Source organism: Mastigoproctus giganteus, chromosome 13 (genome assembly GCF_048544385.1).
Source record: "Mastigoproctus giganteus isolate SK-2022 chromosome 13, ASM4854438v1, whole genome shotgun sequence".
NCBI classification, from domain to species: Eukaryota; Metazoa; Arthropoda; class Arachnida; order Uropygi; family Thelyphonidae; genus Mastigoproctus; species Mastigoproctus giganteus.
In genome coordinates, this window is record NC_143587.1 from 153,201,843 (window position 1) to 153,222,050 (window position 20,208).

Sequence of the window (20,208 nt, forward strand, 5' to 3'; positions counted from 1 at the left end):
AGAGAGGGTGTAAACGTACACCTTTATCTCTATTAATGGTATTACTGGCTGCCTCAATGCATAAGCTCTCATAATTATGGCTAAGTGTTAGCTTACTTCCTTTGCTGCCTACTTTAATATAACTGGATAGATCCCATCCACCACAGGTGCCTTTCTTATGTTTAACTTCAATTCTTTACAAAATCATTTAACTCCCTGTTAGAATTTGATGAACATCTGGCCTTCTCCTCCTTGAATAACTCCTCATGTGTGAATGTAGATGCAAAATACTCATTTACTTTGGCAGCTATCTGAGAATGATCATCTACAGTCAAACCATTGATATCAAGTGGACCAATCTGATTCATCCCCTTCCTTCTAGAGTTTACATAAGTAAAGAACTCTTTGCTGTTTTTCTTTGCATCCTTTGCCAAAGATCTCTCATAATCTGCCTTTGCCTGTCTAACCTCCTTTGTGACTTGGTTTCAGATCAGCCTTTATCTATCATAGGCTTCTGTGTCATCTGATAATTTATATACATCCCATGCACTTTTCTTCTCTGCCACGAGTCTCATTAGTTCATCTAATATCCATTCGGGACTAAAGCTAGAACAGTATTTCTTAGTTGGAACAAAAGCCTAGTAGCTTCCAAGATTACTTCCTTGAATACTTTCCAGTTAGAATTTACTGTTGGTAACATCATCAGTTGTTCGCAATGCATAGAATTTAAAAAATCTGAGACCACTGTAGTCTCCTTTATGAAAGCAAAAACCCTTTGCTTTACCCCTGATGGTAGTTATATCTTTAAGTAAATCCCACATCAGTACACTGTGATCACTGCCACCTAGTGGTTCCTTTATCTGTAAATTCTAATGCATGAATAATCACTGCTGATAATCAAATCAAGAGTGTTACTTCCTCTGGTTGCTTCTCTAATATGCCGCTATAGAAAACAATCATCCATAAATCCACAGAAGCCTTGCTAGTGTGCAAGTGATCAACCCACAAGTTCCAGTCAATATCTTGGAAGTTAAAATCTCCCATTATAAGACACTCTGATTTATTTGACCACTATATTTCTCTGTATAACTGTTCATTGTTCTCATCATAGTCATTAGGCCCATAACAAACTTCTACCCTCATTTTTGCTTTCCCGTTGCTTATGAGTTGCCATGGTATTGCACTACCTTGAATAAGTAAATCTTCAGCAATGGAGAAGACTAATGCTACTTATTCTTGGCAAATACCACCATCCAGATGGGACCATTTCAATGCTTTTTGGCCTCTCCTTGGTGGAATAACCACTGGAAAAGTAAACTATGACATAACCGCTGGAAAAGCAAAAAATGAGAATAGGAGTGTGTTACAGACTTAATGACTGATGAGTACAATGCACAACCACACAGAGAAATGGAGTTGGCCAGTAAATCAGAATGTTTTATAATGGTGAATTGTAACCTTCCAGATTTTGACTGGAATTTGTGGGTTGGTCACTCACAGACTAGCAAAAGTTTTGTGAATTTAATGGATGATTATCTATGGCAGGATGTTAGATGGGCAACAAGAGAGAGCAATACTCTTGATATGATTATCAGCAGGAAAAGTAACAGTCACTGGATAAATAATGCAGGACAAGCTAGACAAAAAAAACAGCATGGATTTCTGAAGGGACAATATCGTGTGACCAATTTTATAGTATGCTATGATGCAGTAACAAAGGAACTGTATGCAAAAAAATTATTTTGACATTGTATACTCGGATTTCAGAAAGGCCTTCCCATTCTATGGTAGAGTTCAATGCTGGGTCCATTAATGTTTACAATATTTATTAACAATATTGATGAAGACATCAGGATTGATATCTAAGTTTGATGACGACACAGAGAAATAGAGTGGGCCAGTAAACCAGAATGCCTTATAATGGGGGCTTTTAACTTTCCCGATACTGACTGACTGGAATTGTGGGTTGGTCCCACACACTAGCAAGACTGTTGTGGATTTTATGGCTAATTAGCAGATCAAGCAATACACTTGACCTACTAATTAGCAGTGATTCATCTTGCATTAAGAATCTGGAGATAAAAGAACCTAAGTGGAATTGACCACCGTGTGTTGATATAGGATTTACTTAAAGATTTAACTACCATCAGGGTAGTTACATTGATTACAAAGATTTAACTACCATCAGGGTAGTAGTAGACTATAGTGGTCTCAGAGATTTTTTAATTTTGTACAGTGGGACCAACTAATGATGTTATTACCAACAAATTCTAAATGGGAAACATTAGAGAAGAAATCCTAGAAGCTACTAGGCTTTTGATACCAACTAAGAAATACAGATCATGGCTTAGACCTAAATGGATGCCAGATGAACTGTTGAGACATGTGGCAGAGAATAAAAATGCATGGGATTATTACATGCTACAGAATTCTATGGTAGATATAAACTAGTCTGCAATGAAGTCAAAAAGGAGGTTACGCAAGTCAAGGCAGATTACATGAAGTCTCTGACAAAGAAAGCCAAGATTTATTTTCTTATATTAAAAGTAAAAGGAAGGGGGTAGAATCCCATTGGTCCACTTGACAATTAACTGTTGATGAACCTGCTCAGGTTACTGACAGGCTGAATAGTTATTTTGCATCTACATTCGCATATGAGGAATTCTTTAGGGAAGGCGATGCCAGAAATTTATCAAACTCTAACAGGTAAATAAATGATTTTGTAATCATTGAGAGGAAAGTTGAAGTTAAACAAGAGAAAGGTTACTGGGATCTATGGAATTATACTGAAGTGAAGCAAACTTTTAGCCATAAAATGAAAGCATCTTTGGATTTGGGGGGGGGGAATCCCTGTGGACTGGAGATGAGCGGATGTATCCTCCAATTCACAAAGGGGGGGGATCAAAGGGTGACATGGATAATTGCAATTACTTGTTAAAGAAGTAATGCAGGATCTAGACAGGAGTAGTTATACTTCAGTCACAGCATCAATTTGTTTAGGAGAGACCTTGTCTAACCAACGTGATTTGATACTATGATGCATTAACAAAGGAACTGGATGCAAAAAATTAATTTCGATATCATAAACTCGGATTTTGGGAAAGCTTTTGATTTTTTTTTTTTTTTTTTTTGATTTGGTAGTTGTTGGCGCATCGGCTTCTGTGGCCATATTGCACCTCCCAAGGTTTTTGCAGTACTTTGATCCAAGCCCAAGGCGGGAATCGAACCCGCGACCTTTGGGTTGCCGGGCAGGTACTTTACCCACTCGGCTAGCCCGGTCGGCCATAAAGCTTTTGATACTGTTGCACATAATAGACTGCTGAACAAATTGAAGCAGTATGGCATTAAGGGCAACTTGCTGCTATGGATAAAGGATGGTTCAGTGGGAGAAGACAGAGAGTGGTAATCAATGGACACTGCTCTTCATGGACTAACTTTATCAGCAGAGTCCCCAGGTTTCGTTGCTGGGCTCACTGTTGTTTTCTGCATAATCAGTGATATTGATGAGAAGTTATATCAGGCTTAATGTATGTTTTCAGATGATACAAATGTTGGCAGGTTGGTTAATGACAGTATTGATGGTATGGTACTGCAACAACATCTAGAAAATTAGTGGTTGTACTGAGAAATGGTAACTGAGGTTTAACATTGAAACATGCAAAGTACTACATATGGGTAGAGTAATCCAGAGTGATATACCAACTGTGTAGTACTACACTCAGGATAGTGGAATATAAACGACTTGGGGGGGGGTAATTATTCAGTCATATATGAAGTTCTCTGAGCAATGAAGACAAGCTGCCAGGACAGGTTTAGTCAATGATATACAGGAATTTTGCTAGCAGGGATAAGATGATTATTTCATTGTATAAGACAATGGTCAGGCCACATCTGGAGTAATGCATACAGGTCTAGAAACTTCATTTTAGGAAGTATGTAAAACTACTGGAGTAAGTAAAAGAAGGGCAAGTGGTGGGGACAACAAAGAGATTGGTGGGGACAACAAAGAGGCGCTCTTATCAAGAAAGGATGAAGTTCTGCAAATAGCAGCTTCTGGAGACTAGGCACCTGCAAGGTGAACTGGATGAGGTGTTTAAGGCTTTGAATTGATTGAGAAAACTCAATGCTGATGGGATTCTTTTTCTTCTTGCTCATACTTAGCAGATGAGGGCAGGCATAGATGCCTGCTCGCTTGTATAATTTTTCTCCATTAATATAATACTAAATGGTTTCATCATCAAACTTAGTGATTACTTTGTTGCTGCAATATTTTGTGATTACTGCTACAACAAACTGATGTGGTATTGGTAATCATAAAATAACACTAACTGTGTGGTACCATACTCAAGGCAACAGAGAAAAAGAAAAACTTGGAGATAATTATGGCGTAAGATATGAAGTTCTATGAGGAGTGCAGATGGGCTGCAAGGCCAGCTCATGGAGTTTTTCAATGATATACAGAAATTTTTTTAAGTAGTGTTAACGAGGTAATCATTCCACTGTATAAGACAATGGTAATGTCACATCTCAGTACTTACTGCATGAGTTTAGAAGCCTAATTTTAGGAAGGATCTGGATCTGTTGGAACAGGTACACAGAAGAGCAACAAGATTAGCAATAAAAAAAAAAAGGTATTCTTATGAAGGAAGGATAGAAGGATGGGTTATAAAGGAAAGAAATGTACTCTTATCCTTGCTTTTGCTCAGACACTACATATTAGGGAGCATAAATTTAAACTGCGGAAAAATGGTCAGAAGACAGGCTTATGGAAACCTGATTTTTGAATAAATTTAAGAAAGAATTAGATAAATTAGAGGAGATAGACAGGTGATGTGGCAAGTGTTTTTTTTTTTTTTTTTTTTTTGGCTGATTCTGTATTAACTTGCTTTCTTACATCATTTTCCAATACTAATAATAGTGTATGGAATAAGTTGGTGAAAAAAAAAAATAGCAGAAAATGCTGATAATATAGTTTAATGTGATGAGAATGGCATAAACACTTGTATTCAATATTTGGGGAACAAACAAAAGTGTGAGTACATTTTTAATTATAAATAAAAAAAAAAACAACCAAATATGTTATATATGAAACAATGAGCTCTCTCTCTCTCTCTCTGTGTTCTGATCCCATAAAGTCATTCACAACTGTTACCACATTGAAATAATGTAAAAGGTTGTTATATGATTTCATGATTGCCATCTTGAATTCAAAATGCAATCAATTCCCACAAGTGAAAGTGATTTCAACAAAGCCTTCTTGAAATCAACATGGAATTAACTTTAAGACAGCCATCATGTTGAAATTGTTACAGAGATATTTGGATGTTTCTTTGAAGTAGAGAGTAATAGGGAGAACAAAGTCAAGCTAAAGGGCCAGTTGGCTGAATGTAACTCAGCATTGTAAGCACATTTTGGAACCAGTTTCAAAATGCACAAAATGTTACTCAAAGAGTGAGGTATATCCAAGGCAATCCTCACGCCATCTCCATAAAAGATGAGTATTATCTGGGAGACTCAGTCACAGTAATAGCCATACAGTGCATGCAAGGAAGCTACAGGCTTTTGCTGTACTGGCTTTGGGGGAGGGGGAAAGAACCTCAACTACTTGCAAAGGCAACCTGTTCCTGCAATCAACGAATCATTGGCTAAAAGAAAACTTCTGCAATCTAGTCTAAACCTCTGCCCCTATCATTTGAATTTATGCCCCCAAGTTCTAGAATTCTCTATAACAGTGAAAATTCCACCTTTATTATTTTACTAACCCCTATCAGAGCCTTATAAACCTCAATCAGGTCATCTCTAAGATGCCTGGTTGCCAAGCTCTGTAAGCACCCATATAATCGGAGTCATTCTTTGTATGAATAATCACAAATTAACATAGACGGCTTCATGAGAGGAGACCTTTATGTATGACAACTAGCTGTGTATGTTTATTCCTTCAATCCTCTCCCCCCCATATACAAATAAGCTCACTGAATTGGTACTGACAGCAAAATAACTAGACCAATAGGCCACATCATATTTTAGTGATAAGTGACTGGATTCTCAATCCACTTTAATCTGAAGCAATAGGGAACCAAGTTGTATCCCATTAACAGCACAGAAAAAAGAAATGTGTTGAGGAGTGTTACTTAAATACTGGCTGCAATCTCTTGTTCTTATGAGATACCTTCATGACTATAATGTACCAAAAGATGAGATCCTTTGTCAGTTGCCCTTCTGCAAGAACAACTGTCCAGATTTTATTTTGATGGAAATAATGTAAGTATTCATAGAGATACTTTTTTTCATTTCTTTTATATCCTGACAAAATCTTTCCTCCTACTCTTCAATTAAACTGTATTTTCTGGGAAATAGTTGAAATGAGATTAGAATGCAAGAAATGTACATAGCACTCATAGTGCAGTCTAGTTTTCTGAACTTCTCCAGCATGTCATTCAAAATTGTCTCATAATCTAGGTGTTTATTTCCTAAAAAATTTGCATACTACATTTTTAAAGCCAGTCCAAGCATCACTTTCACTTTGGTTCATTGATTTTTCAAATACAGTCTAGCAGCAGTCTGCTAGACTGTATTTGAAATATTTGATGTGTAACAAAAATTCCTGATTTGATTTTTTCGTATGTAAGTGATGGTAATTTAGTGCAAATATACTTGAAACAATTTCCTTCTTTATTCAGTGCTTGGACAAAACTGTTTTATTAAACCTAGCTTTATATGGAGAAGTGGTAACAGTACTTTGTTTATATCTACTAACATTCTTTGAACTGGTGTAAAAGGCTGTCTTGGTTGATATACTTTCCTTTCTCCTTGTTCACTTCTTGTACAACTATCCCACTTGCAGAGAAAGCAAGGCATTTTTGAATATCTAAACTGTTAGCTGAGTAACAGACCAGCAACTTTAAACCTGTACTGATTTTTTTCCAAAAAGGAGCTTAACATTTTTGTGATTTTGTTTCCATTATGAATTTCTCTAGGGTTTTGTTTTGATGAGTCAATAAATAGCCTCTGATCAAAAACCAAAAAACTGATAGCAAAAACCAAAGTTATGTTGTTTTTCACTTTCTCAAACAGTGAAGGAATCAGTCACAAGAAAATGTTCCACTAGGTAAGACAGTGAATAATGAGCATTATGCACAAGTTTTGAATTGTTTCATTAAAAGAATTCACCAAATAAAGTCTCAGTTTTGAAAAAAGGGAGTTATTTTCTCCTTCATGAAGTTTATTATATGACAATGCCAAACACATTCTGCATTGATTAACAAGATTTTTTGTCAAAGAATGTAACTGAGAAGCCGAAACATTCCCCCCTCCTTAGTTTATTTCCTTATATCACTTCTTGTTTAACAAGATCAAAAATCTATGCTGAAAGGATAATGATTTAATAGTGTAGAGGACATTAAGAGAAATGAGACAAAAGAATTTGTGGTGGCCAATTCAAATGGAATTAAAATGTTTCCAATAGCTCTACAAACAATCTTGCAAGTTCATTAAAATCTTTTTTTTTTCCATTCTAACATTTTTTTTTTATTGACTTTGTCCTGGAACTTAGTTGTCAAACCTTGCATTTCTTCCCTTGTTCTTAAAACCCTGAGCTTCAGAGTTAACTCCAGTTTGTTGTCACATTTTTGCATCCCTATTACTCTGATGTTTTTATTTACGTAAGGAAATTTACTCATGCTAGCTAACCTAAGGGTGAAAAATTCTTCACTTTCAATTACAACTCTATTGAACTTCATTCAAGCCATATTAAATAAATGTAGAAATCCACAAACTTCCAACTCTCACACTACACTGAAACTTCCAAAATGATTAATGATTACCAATATAGTTTTTCTGTCAGCAGTAACTCATTGGGGATATATTGGCTTATGTCAGGACAAATCCCATGGAAAAGTTTGAACAAACTCAAGAAATTGGTCTTGATATTTCGCCAGCTTTAGTTGGATTTTAAAGACCTTCTGAGCAGCATTCCATTTCATGGTCTGCCTTTCTAGTTTTGCGATTGTGTTTCTCTCTAACTGATTACTGCATGTGATGACAGTCTCCTCTCTATCTTTCTTAATTCTGAGCTAATACTGGTGTTCTCCAAAGTTCTATTCTTTCACTTACTCTTAATATATACTAAAGATCTTTCATAATTGAAGATCTTATCCATAGTTCTGATGAAGATATACAGAGCATTCCATTTGAAAGGTTCAACAATCCCCACTCTACCATAAAGAGCTTCCACTTCTCCAATATCCACTTCACTTTCTTAAATACTGATTTTTAAGTAACTTTAGCAATAAATAAAATTGGACACAAGTGGCATTCAATGGCAACATTCCATCATTATCAACACAGACCTTTAAATGTATCTGAGCCTTAAAAAACAGAATATAATCCCAACATGAGCATGAAGGATAAACACGTGATTCTCAATGAGCAAACCATGCAATTATGTAAGTTTCTTCAGAAGAGAATTTGCTCTTCCAGCAGCATTACTAAAAGTTTTATCTTATTTTTAATCTATGTATAAAAGTACATTTTAGAGAGAGAGAGAGAGAGAGAGAGAGAGAGAGAGAGAGAGAGAGAGAGAGAGAGAGAGGGAAAAAAAACCGACAAACAAGATAAGATAGGTAAAATATGAATGGACCATCAATTTTTGAATCTCAATATTTCTGCTGATTTTTATCTGTGTTTCTTGGCAGAATACTGAGAATATTTCTAAATCAACTTTAAGTGGTTATTAATGAGTACTACTCCTCTTGGACTAATGTTATTAGTGGAAACCCCCCCCCCAGGACTCCACTAATAACATTAGTCCAAGAGGATCTGGGCCCATTGTTGTTTCCTATATTTATTAATGATACTGATGAAGGCCTATCAGGCTTAACATCAAGTTTTCAGATGATATGAACATTGGCAGGTGATTAATCATTGTAATCAGCTTATGCAACTGCAACAAGATCTAGACAAATTTGGCTGATGGGCTGAAAAGTGGCAACTGAAGTATAATATTGACAAATGCAAGGTACTTATGGAGGGCAATAATCACAGATTAAGCTGACAACTGTGTGGCAACACACTCAAGGTAGTGGAGAATGAAAAAGTTCTGGGAGGTAATTGTGCAGTATGATATGAAATTCTCTGAGCAGTATAGACATGCAGCCAGGAGGTTTTAGCATTAGCATCAGTAAAGGAACATGATGCAAGAAAGCAAGCTTATATAGCATCAGCCAAAAAAAAAAAAACACACACCCTTCTCATTTCACCCATCCACTCGCTTCAAATGTTTGTCTAGTTCTGCCTTGAATCTATTTAAGATATCAACTTCTACAATGACAGATGAAAGTTTGTTCCAGCAATCAACCACCCGCTGGCTAAAGGCAATCTTCCACACATCTATTTTACAAGTGTCTTTCCTCAATTTGAATTTATGCCCTCTCAGGCGATTATTCTGAGCAAGATGAAGAATGTGTGACATTGGAGGCAAATTGCTGCTATGGATAAAGGGGTGGTTGAGGGGGAGAAGACAGAGTGGTAATCAATGGACACTGCTCATCGTGGACTAATGTTATTAGTGGAGTCCCTCAGGGCTCAGTGTTGGGTCCATTATTGTTTTCTGTATTTATAAATGATATGGATGATGGTATATCAAGCTTAATGTCCAAGTTTGCAGACGATACAAAGGTTGGCAGGGTTGTCAAGGACACTACTGACACTATGCTGCTGCAACAGGATCTGGAAAGGTTGAGCAGATGGGCTGAGAGGTGGCAAATGAAGTTTAACATTGACAAATGTAAAGTACTACACACGGGAAACAGCAACCCCAGAGCAACTTATCAACTCTGTGGTACTACACTGACAGTGGTAGAGAATGAAAGGGACTTGGGGGTGGTTGTGCAGGCAGATATGAAGTTCTCTGAGCAGTGCAGACGGGCTGCAAGAGTAGCTCATGGAGTATTGTCAATGATATACAGGAATTTTTCCAGCAAGGATAAGGAGGTGATTATTCCCTTGTATAAGGCAATGGTCAGGCCACACCTAGAGTACTGTATACAGGTCTGGAGGCCTCATTTCAAGAAGGATGTAGAGCTGCTGGAACGAGTACAGAGAAGGGCAACAAGATTAGTGAATGGAACAAAGGGGTGCTCTTACGAAGAAAGGCTTAAGTTTTGCAAATTACAGTGTCTGGAGACTAGGCACCAGCGAGGTGATCTGATAGAGGTGTATAAAGCCTTGAATGGTTTGAGCATGCTCAATGCTGATGGGATTCTTCCTCTAGCTCAGAATAATCACCTGAGAGGGCATAAATTCAAATTGAGGAAAGACAGATGTAGGATAGACGTGCGGAAATTTGCCTTTAGCCAGCGGGTGGTTGGTTGGTGGAACAGACTTCCATCCCTTGTAGTGGAGGTTGATAGCCTAAATAAGTTTAAGGCTCAGCTGGACAGGTATTTTGAACGAACAGAGGGGTGAAGTGGAAGTGGGTTTTTTTTTTTTTTTTTTTTGGCTGATGCTGCATAAACTTGCTTTCTTGCATCAAATGCCTCTACTAATGCTAAAATGCTAATGCTAATCTCCAAAAACTTCATATCGGATGAACTGATGAAACTAGTGACAGAGAAGAAAAATGTGGGATAATTATAAATTAGCAGGAGACAGGAACCTACATTTAGCACAAACTAGACTGAAATAAAGTCACTAAGTTAGTTAGTCAGGTTGAGGCACATTATGAGAAGTCTTTGGCTAAGAATGCAAAGAAGTTTTTTTAGGGATGGGAATAATGGAAGTACACCTAGTTAAAACTGGGAGCTAAATGATTTTTTGATAACTAAAAAGAAAGTGGAAGAGAAATGGTTGATGCTAGAAGTAAAAATGGCACTTGGAGCTGATGGGATCTGTTAAATTGTATTAAAAGCAGCAGCAAATGAAGTAAACAAACCTATAGCCATAATTATGAGAGCATCCTTGAATTCAGGCGAGTTCCCGATGGGATTTTTTTTTTTTTTTTTTTTTTGCACAAGGGCTATTATGGCCAAATTGCACCTATGGATTGTAGATGTACATATATTTCTCCAATTCAGGAAGAAGAATCAAAGGACAAAGTAAGTAATTACTGACTTGTAAGCTTGACTAATGGTTAGGATTTTTTTTTTTTTTTTTATTACATTAAAAAAAAAAAAAAAAAAAAAAATATCCCATCAGCACTGAGCATGCTCAAACCATTCAAGGCTTTATACACCTCAATCAGATCACTTCACATATGCCTAGTCTCCAGGCACTGTAATTTGCAAAACTTAAACCTTTCTTCGTAAGAGCAACCCTTTGTTCCATTCAATAATCTTGTTGCCCTTCTCTGTACTCTCGTTCCAGCAGCTCTACATCTTTCTTAAAATAAGGCCTCCAGACCTGTATACAGTACTCAAGGTATGGCCTGACCATTGCATTATACAAGTGGATAATCACCTCCTTAGTCAGTGTTTTGTCAATGATATATAGAAATTTTGCCAGCAGGAATAAGGACGTGATTATCCTATTGTATGAAGCAATAATCTTGTGTACTGTATACTAGTCTGGAGGAAGGCCTCATTTTAAGAATGATGTGGATCTGTTGGAATGGATGCAGAAAAGAGCAATGAGATTACTGAGAGGAACAAAAGACAGGGAAATGCTTCAGTTCTGCAAACTGTGGCACCTGTGGACTAGGCACCTGCGAGGGGATCTGACTGAAGTGTTTAAGGATTTGAATGAATTGATTAAGCTGACGGAACCCTTCCTCTTGCTCAGACTGCACATGAGGGGGGCATAAATTCTAACTGAGGAAGGATAGTAGATGTAAGGTAGTTGTGCGGAAATCAGCCTTTAACCAGTGGGTGGGTGGTTGACTGTTGAAACAAATGCCTAATCTGGTGTAGTGGAGGTGGCAGTTCAAATAAACTGAAGGAAGACCTAGACAAACTGTTAGAAGGGATGGAGAGTGAAATGGAAAGGGATTTTTTTTTTTTTTTTTTTTTGGCTGTTGCTGTATTAGTTTGCTTTCTTTCATCATTTTAAAAATATTTCCAATGTTCTACTAAGCACTAATTTAAAATTTATACAAATATTTAAAGCCCACAAATTAAAAATAAATAAACACTGCAGGCACACACACACACACTCTCTCTCTCTCTCTCTCTCTCTCTCTCTCTCTCTCTCTCTCTCTCTCTCTCTCAAGACAAGTTCATGCTATGTTTCAGGTAAAGTATGATGTAATGTGAGGTATAAATACACATTTTATAAGTAAAATCCTCATAAAATGACTATAGTAAAATGAAGGAGAATAATAAGAAATAATATTTCTTAAAACTATCATTATGATCTTACAAAGACTATTATTTTCAAAAGAATTTATAATGCAAAATCAACCAATTTATCATTGAAATATTTAATAATAAAATATTCTAATAAAACAACTTTACAAATACATATATAGTTATAGTTATTACCCAGTTTATTAACAAAAAAATTATAATAAAATATAATAAGATAAAACCAGTAGCTTTCGGGACGCATGTCCCTTTGTCAACTGACAAGTTAATACAAATTTTTGAATACAATACAACGAGCAAAGTGGCACGTTAATCATGCGTCATTGTTGTTGCACGGACGTGTGCTGCTTCTACGCCACTGATCATCCAGCAATAAAATGGTAGTTTCCAGGATGGGATGTAGACGCATGCCTTTCTGGCGATTTAATGCCTTAGAATTGTTTATTATGTTGAGTGACTCTAGCTATAGGCGGTGGCGAAAGAGTCGTGAGCGGTCCACTATCTCAAAGTCGCGTTTGGGGTCAAGATCGTGGTTGGTGGCCCAAAAATGTTCTGCGACCGCAGACTGGTCAGTTTCGGCAAGCCGGATTGCTCTGTTGTGTTCTGTGAGGCGATCTTGGAGACGTCTTGATGTCTCCCCTATGTAGCAACTGTTACAGTCTCTGCAGGTGATACGATACACCACATTGCTGCGTAAGACAGGTGTGACAGCGGTCTTCACGTTGGAGACAAGTGACCGTAGGTTCCTGCAGGGTAATTGCACACATTTGATGTTGTAGCTTCTAAGGACCTTCGAGATGCATCCTGACACTCCTGGATAATACGGAATGTAGGCGGACGATATACCGACCTGCTTCGGAGGTCTTGGGTTGGATGTGAGTTCTTCTGCCTGTAACAGGCATCTGTTTAGTACATGGGGTGGATAACCGCATCTGGTTAGGTCCGTCTTCACACGGGAGATCTCGTTACGCCTAATTGTGTCGGTGCTGGAATGGCTCCAAGCCCTGGAGAATAGGGTGTGGGCAGTGCTATATAGTGTCTTGCTGCAGTACCCCAACGTATGAACTGTCCAAACATATCGCACGCCTCCTCTCACCTCTTATAGGTAATACATCGCACACTGTCAAAAACAGCAGTGAGTTCATCCACCTCATTAAGGACATCTCAATCCCTGACAACTCGGTCATGGCATCATTCGACATGGTTTCTTTATTCACTTCAATTCCCGTCCAACAGGCCGTGCACTGCGCCAGAAGGCTCCTCGAGAACGACTTAAGCCTCCAATCCAGGACATCACTATCCACTGATGACATCTGTACCGCCCTCAACCTATGCTTATCAAGCAGCATCTTCACCTTTGAAGACTCACTCTACAAACAAGTACATGGCACTGCTATGGGTGCCCCTGTCAGTTCCGTAGTAGCTAACATCGCCATGGAAGACCTGGAGGAGCAGATACACCAGAACCCACCTACACCTATTACAACATGGTGTAGATACGTTGACGATATCTTTACCGTAATACCACGGGGTTCTGAAACTACACTGCTGGAATATCTGAACTCCCTATCTAATTTCATCAAGTTTACCATAGAATCAGAGGTGAACGGTTCGCTCCCGTTTCTAGACGTCCTGGTACATCGCGTAGGCCCACGTCTAGAGACCTCAGTATACCGCAAACCCATGTGGTGCGGTCAATTCACCAACTACGGGTCCGGCCACGCACCAAGCCATCTCAATAGCACTGCCCGCACTCTATTCTCCAGGGCTTGGAGCCATTCCAGCACCGACACAATTAGGCGTAACGAGATCTCCCGCGTGAAGACGGACCTAACCAGATGCGGTTATCCACCCCATGTACTAAACAGATGCCTGTTACAGGCAGAAGAACTCACATCCAACCCAAGACCTCCGAAGCAGGTCGGTATATCGTCCGCCTACATTCCGTATTATCCAGGAGTGTCAGGACGCATCTCGAAGGTCCTTAGAAGCTACAACATCAAATGTGTGCAATTACCCTGCAGGAACCTACGGTCACTTGTCTCCAACGTGAAGACCGCTGTCACACCTGTCTTACGCAGCAATGTGGTGTATCGTATCACCTGCAGAGACTGTAACAGTTGCTACATAGGGGAGACATCAAGACGTCTCCAAGATTGCCTCACAGAACACGACAGAGCAATCCGGCTTGCCGAAACTGACCAGTCCGCGGTCGCAGAACATTTTTGGGCCACCAACCACGATCTTGACCCCAAACGCGACTTTGAGATAGTGGACCGCTCACGACACTTTCGCCACCGCCTATGGCTAGAGTCACTCAACATAATAAACAATTCTAAGGCATTAAATCGCCAGAAAGGCATGCGTCTACATCCCATCCTGGAAACTACCGTTTTATTGCTGGATGATCAGTAGCGTAGAAGCAGCACACGTCCGTGCAACAACAATGACGCATGATTAACGTGCCACTTTGCTCGTTGTATTGTATTCAAAAATTTGTATTAACTTGTCAGTTGACAAAGGGACACGCGTCCCGAAAGCTACTGGTTTTATCTTATTATATTTTATTATAATTTGTTTTGTTAATAAACTGGGTAATAACTATAACTATATATGTATTTGTGAACTATGGACTCCAGTACTCCAGGCCCATTCGTTACCAAAACAACTTTATTTTTATGTATAGATATTTAAAGAATTGGCTCAGGATGCCGCAACCTGAAGTGGGCATGGCATTCTAAGCGAAATTTTCTTGGCTGATTGCATTACATTCCATTCATATAAGCTGAAAAAGGTTTTTAAGTTCAAAAATAAAATAAATTTTTTGATAACTTTGTTGTTTCACTCAGTTTGTTTTATTCAAATCTTAAAATAAAAAATATAATTTATTAAGTTAACAAGTAGCATTAATTATTATATGTTAAATTTTCTGCTTCAAAGATAAATTTTTTGTGTCTTATTAGCTGCATATCTCTGGTTCATTTCATCAAGTTCTAAATCTTTGGTGGATATCTTACAGATTTTTTGTCATTGTGGAACAGAAGCAGGTTTTGATTAACTTCATCTTTGAAAAAGTTCTCACTGATACTGGCAATGTTACAATGATTCACAGTGTCACAAAGATTTGCAATGATAATGTCAAGTTGTTTGAGCACATGAATTGCAAGAAATGCAACTGTTTTAATTCTGCACATAAACTGATGACTTAGTAATTACCATCTATATGCAGAATTTTTAAATCCATATTATAAGAACTGATCTTTATGATTTATGATCAAATCAAACCTGTCTTTCAATGACTGGATTGCACTTCCAAAAATGTGAAAAAAGTGGATCCAAAAATTATCCTTCTCAATCATTCCAACTTTGTCTTGATGTTCATTATCAAATGTCCTATTACAATGGTGAATTCTTGTTTGCTCAAATTTAGTATGAATTTCCAACTGTCAATCATTTTTGCATCATATCTAGAAGGCATTCAAATTTATTATCTGTTCTGCAAATATTAAGGTATTCTTAAAGCAGGGGTACAGCTTGTGACAATATTATCTGTTCTGCAAATATTAAGGTATTCTTAAAGCAGGGGTACAGCTTGTGACATAATATTATCTGTTCTGCAAATATTAAGGTATTCTTAAAGCAGGGGTACAGCTTGTGACATAATATTATCTGTTCTGCAAATATTAAGGTATTCTTAAAGCAGGGGTACAGCTTGTGACAATAAAATTTACCTCTTAGAAGGGATTGATTACGATGTTTATTTGTCTGAAAATGTTGAACCAAGCAATTAGGCAGCACATAAAACAGTATATCCTGATTACTGTCATTAACCACCTGCCAACCTTAAACATTAAGCCTTATAGGTCTTCATAAATATCATTAATAAATATTGAAAACAAAAAGGGCAAAGCACTGAACCCTGGTGGCCTCCACTAAAAACCAAGAAGAACAGTGCCCATTAATAACCACTCTCTCTCCTTCCCCCTCAACCAACCCTTTATCCAGATTAGTAACTTGCCCCATAATGCCAGACTGCTCCAATTTGCAGTGCAATCTTTTGTGCAGAACAGCATCAAACGCTTTTCTAAAATATAAGTATATAATATAAAAATTATTTTTTTTGCTATTCTTTAATTACTGCATCATAGTATACAAACAGATTGGTCAGATGAGATCACCCCTTAACAAATCCATGTTGTGATGTTATATAACTGCATTCCTCTGTAGGGATGTCCTGTATTACTTCTTTAACTGACTCCACCCATTATTTTCACTAGAACAGAAGTCAAGCTTACAGGTCTGTTAATTTTTCACTTCCCTCATGATCTCCCCTTTGTGAATTTTGGAAACATCTGCATATCTCCAGTCCATGGAGACTACCCCTGAATCCAAGGGTACTCCCATAATTATGGCTAAAGGTTTGCTTACCTTTTTTTTGCTGCTGCTCTTAATATAACTGGATAGGGTCAATCTGCCATAGGACTTTTATTCATTTTTGGTTTCAACAATTTCTCTTCCACTTTCTTCTGAGTAATTATAAAATCATTTGGCTCCCTGTTACAATATGATATATTTTTGGCATCCCTATCCCTAAAACATTTCGCATGTATGAAATGTAGATGCGAAATATCTATTTAGTTTGTTGGTAATCTGAACAGGATTATCAACAGTAATACCATTCATATCCAGTAGACCAATGTGATCCTTACCCTTCCTTCTAGTGTTTACATAAGTAAAGAAGTTTTTGTACTTTTCTTTGAATTTTTTTCCCAGAAGCTTCTTGTAATCTGCCCTAGCTTGCCTAACCCCTTTAATGACTTGATCGTAAACTACTGCAGGTTTCTGTATTCCCTGATAATTTCTGTTCTTCCTATTATGAATTATGAAATGCTATCACTGTCAGCTCACTTGTGTAACACTATTCTAGCTGTTTTAGAGTATAAAATTAAACAAATTACTTTTAAAATAAAGAAATTCTAAATGTGAACTAAATTCACATTGAGTTCTTATCCAAGCAATAATGTAACTGTTCATACAGCTACAGTGCCTTATTTAAATCTGAATGAATTTTTTGGGTATGTTCAAAAACAATGGCTTTACTTTTTGTAGATATTGGTAATACAAAGTCAGTAGCAGTATTAAAAAGTGGTGTGAAATATGATTGCTGCAAACATTAAGTACTCATGCTTATTACGAAAAAAATATATATATATTATATATTTAAATTTTTTATCTTTTTTTTTATTTCTCTATTTTAATTAAGACATCACATTTCATTTCATATTCACTGTAAAGAACAAAAATTGTCTCATGATTAACTATTTCAAATATAAGAAGTTTTACTGTACAACACATTAATCAAATTTATTACCTGGGAGGCTCTCTAAATTAACAACGGGTGGAAAAAATGACCGTAATGCATTGCAGCATTTGATGCAAGCATCTACATAAAAATCAGGGACAAAGGCAAAGAGAGAACCCTGAGCTGAAGCATGCGAAAGAGTACGAAGAATGACTTGAAGGATCCAGTAGACATCAGCTTGTCTTTCCTAAAATATAAATTTTTGAGTTTAATTTTCATAAAGTCCTATGAAAACAAAGCTCATGCAGATGACATATGCTTGGTAAAATAGATCATATTTAATTTTAGAGCTGAACTCCAACCACTATCAGCAGACCCATGTAAGTCTGGGCTCCAACTGCCAAAAATAACATTTTAATAATATATACTTTTGCATACTAGGAGGAGAACATTCTATGTTTCTCTTCTCCCCCTAAGTATTGATCTAGATGGCATTTCAATTTCTCTAAGCTTGTGCCACATGAGTTTTCTTCCAAATGCACATGTAGCTAATTTGCATTTGGAAAACTCATGATTTATGGGGGGTGGGGGTAGTGAGTGAATTTATGGAATTTGCAAGTTTTTGTAAAAATAAAAAATTTGTACACAAATACTTTTAGATACTAATTTTTGATTTTGAGTGGAGTGTTCAACATTAGAGTGAAATTACTGTCAAAATGTAATCATAATTTTAAAAATACATCATAAAGTATAAATTCTTCGAAAAACTTCACTGTTGCTTTCTTTTTGATGAGGTAATACCCTCTACATCTACTTATTTATCACTTGATTTGATTTCATCAACTTCTGGATCTCAATTTCATAGGAGTTATTTTATTTTGGCTTTTGTAGGCTCAACTCAGAAAATTATCTCTAACACATGCAATTTTCAAAGCTATTTTTGTATTGCATCTATTATAAACAGTGTTTATAATTACTTGGAAACACAGATAAGTAATGGAAGCAATAATGGAAGATTTCAAATAATTCACATGTAAAGAGACACATTATTTGAATCACATGATTTTACATACTCCACAGGGTCAATGTTCAAAAATTGTATATGTACATACCTGTTAAAGGGTATAACAATTTGCTGTCTAAAGAAAAATTTTCTACACTTCAGTCTCTAACTCTCATCCCTTAGTTTGAATTTATGCTCCCTGGTATTAGTCTCCTTTAATACCATGATTTTCTCCATTCAATGTTACGGTACCTGGTTACTATATGTGGCAGTGAGTAAATTGAATAAATTTAAGGAAAGAGTAGATACGTTATTAGAGGTGTGTGTGTGTGTGTGTGTGTTTTTCTTTTTGTATAAGTATCAGCCATTCCTTGCATTATTTGCCACTACTAAGAGAACTTTTTTTTTTCTCCATCCCTGGATACAGTATTCCAAGTGCAGTCTCAATTTCCTCATACTCCTTATTTCTACAAAACATTGTAGCGATAGGGAGTCGACTGCACAGTATGAGGAAAGTGAGGCAGCACTTTGAATACTGTGTGTGTGTGTGTGTGTGGAGAGAGAGAGAGGGGGGGGGGAAGAAACCTTACTTTCTATTTGCACTTCCCATAAATCTCTTTCTTCTGCTACTGTTTTTAACTTTTAACCTGTTGCACCCCTTAAAACAGAACAAATCTAATTATGGGGCATCTGACATATAGCATATTTTCTTTCTTTACAAAAATTAAAATTTTAGTATTTTCAATGAATTGATAAAGATATTTTATTAATTAAGATTTGTATAATTTATCCCACTTTAAAAAATTTTAAATTTCTTGAGCGTAACGTGTTTTTACTCATCTTCTATTTGCCCATCACTCAATTTCTGGCTTTTCATCTAGCAAACACTTCCCCTTGAAAAAGGAAAATTTTCAGAAAATTACGTACATACAAGTAAAAAGAGACAAATTATAATATGCCATTGGTACAGATATATTACCTGTAATTACTATGCCCACCCTGAAGGATAGGTGAGAGGTTGGATTATATGGCTGTTAGACGAACAGTGTTTGTAGATCCTTGCTAATTCTGAAAATAAAATTTCATCCATTTGACAGATACTTGCCCTTTCATAATAACTCCAGAAAATGGTAATGAGAACAGAAAAAACTGTATAATCATTTAGAGAATATTGGTGAAGGAAATATGTGTGACAGCATTTGATTTTATTTTGAAAACTAAAACATAAATTTTCAAAGCAGATTTTCACATGAAATTTCCATGTGACCATCCTAGGGTTAATACAACCCCTAACAGTGTATAAATTACTTTGAGGTCATTTATCAAGTCAAAATTCATGAGTAACACTGTTATAACTGTTAATCAAGTAAGTTAATAAGACCTTCTCACATAAACTGTGATGTGTTCATTTGAGAAAATCATTTCTAATCAGATTACTGCATTACATTCTTAATCACAACCTGCATGATTTCTCAAAAGCAGAAGTCAAAATGGCTAGTCTACAGATTATCCACTCTGTTCTTAGAAAAATCATTATGGGTTGAAAATATGTTGCAGCTTCTCCATTTCCATGGAATCAACCTTAAGTCGAATGAGGCCCCATATTAACTTTAATGGTGTGATATATA

General features: G+C 36.8%; 1 protein-coding gene across 1 annotated transcript in view; it reads right to left on the reverse strand.

The window, feature by feature from the left end:
- The window catches only part of Kpc1 (Kip1 ubiquitination-promoting complex subunit 1), a 534,039-nt gene that overhangs the window by 157,693 nt on the left and 356,138 nt on the right, over positions 1-20,208 (reverse strand). The window contains exon 21 of the mRNA XM_090388154.1: positions 17,647-17,824. Within this exon, the coding sequence (XP_090244280.1) occupies positions 17,647-17,824 (178 nt within the window). The remainder of the gene's footprint in view (positions 1-17,646; positions 17,825-20,208) is intronic.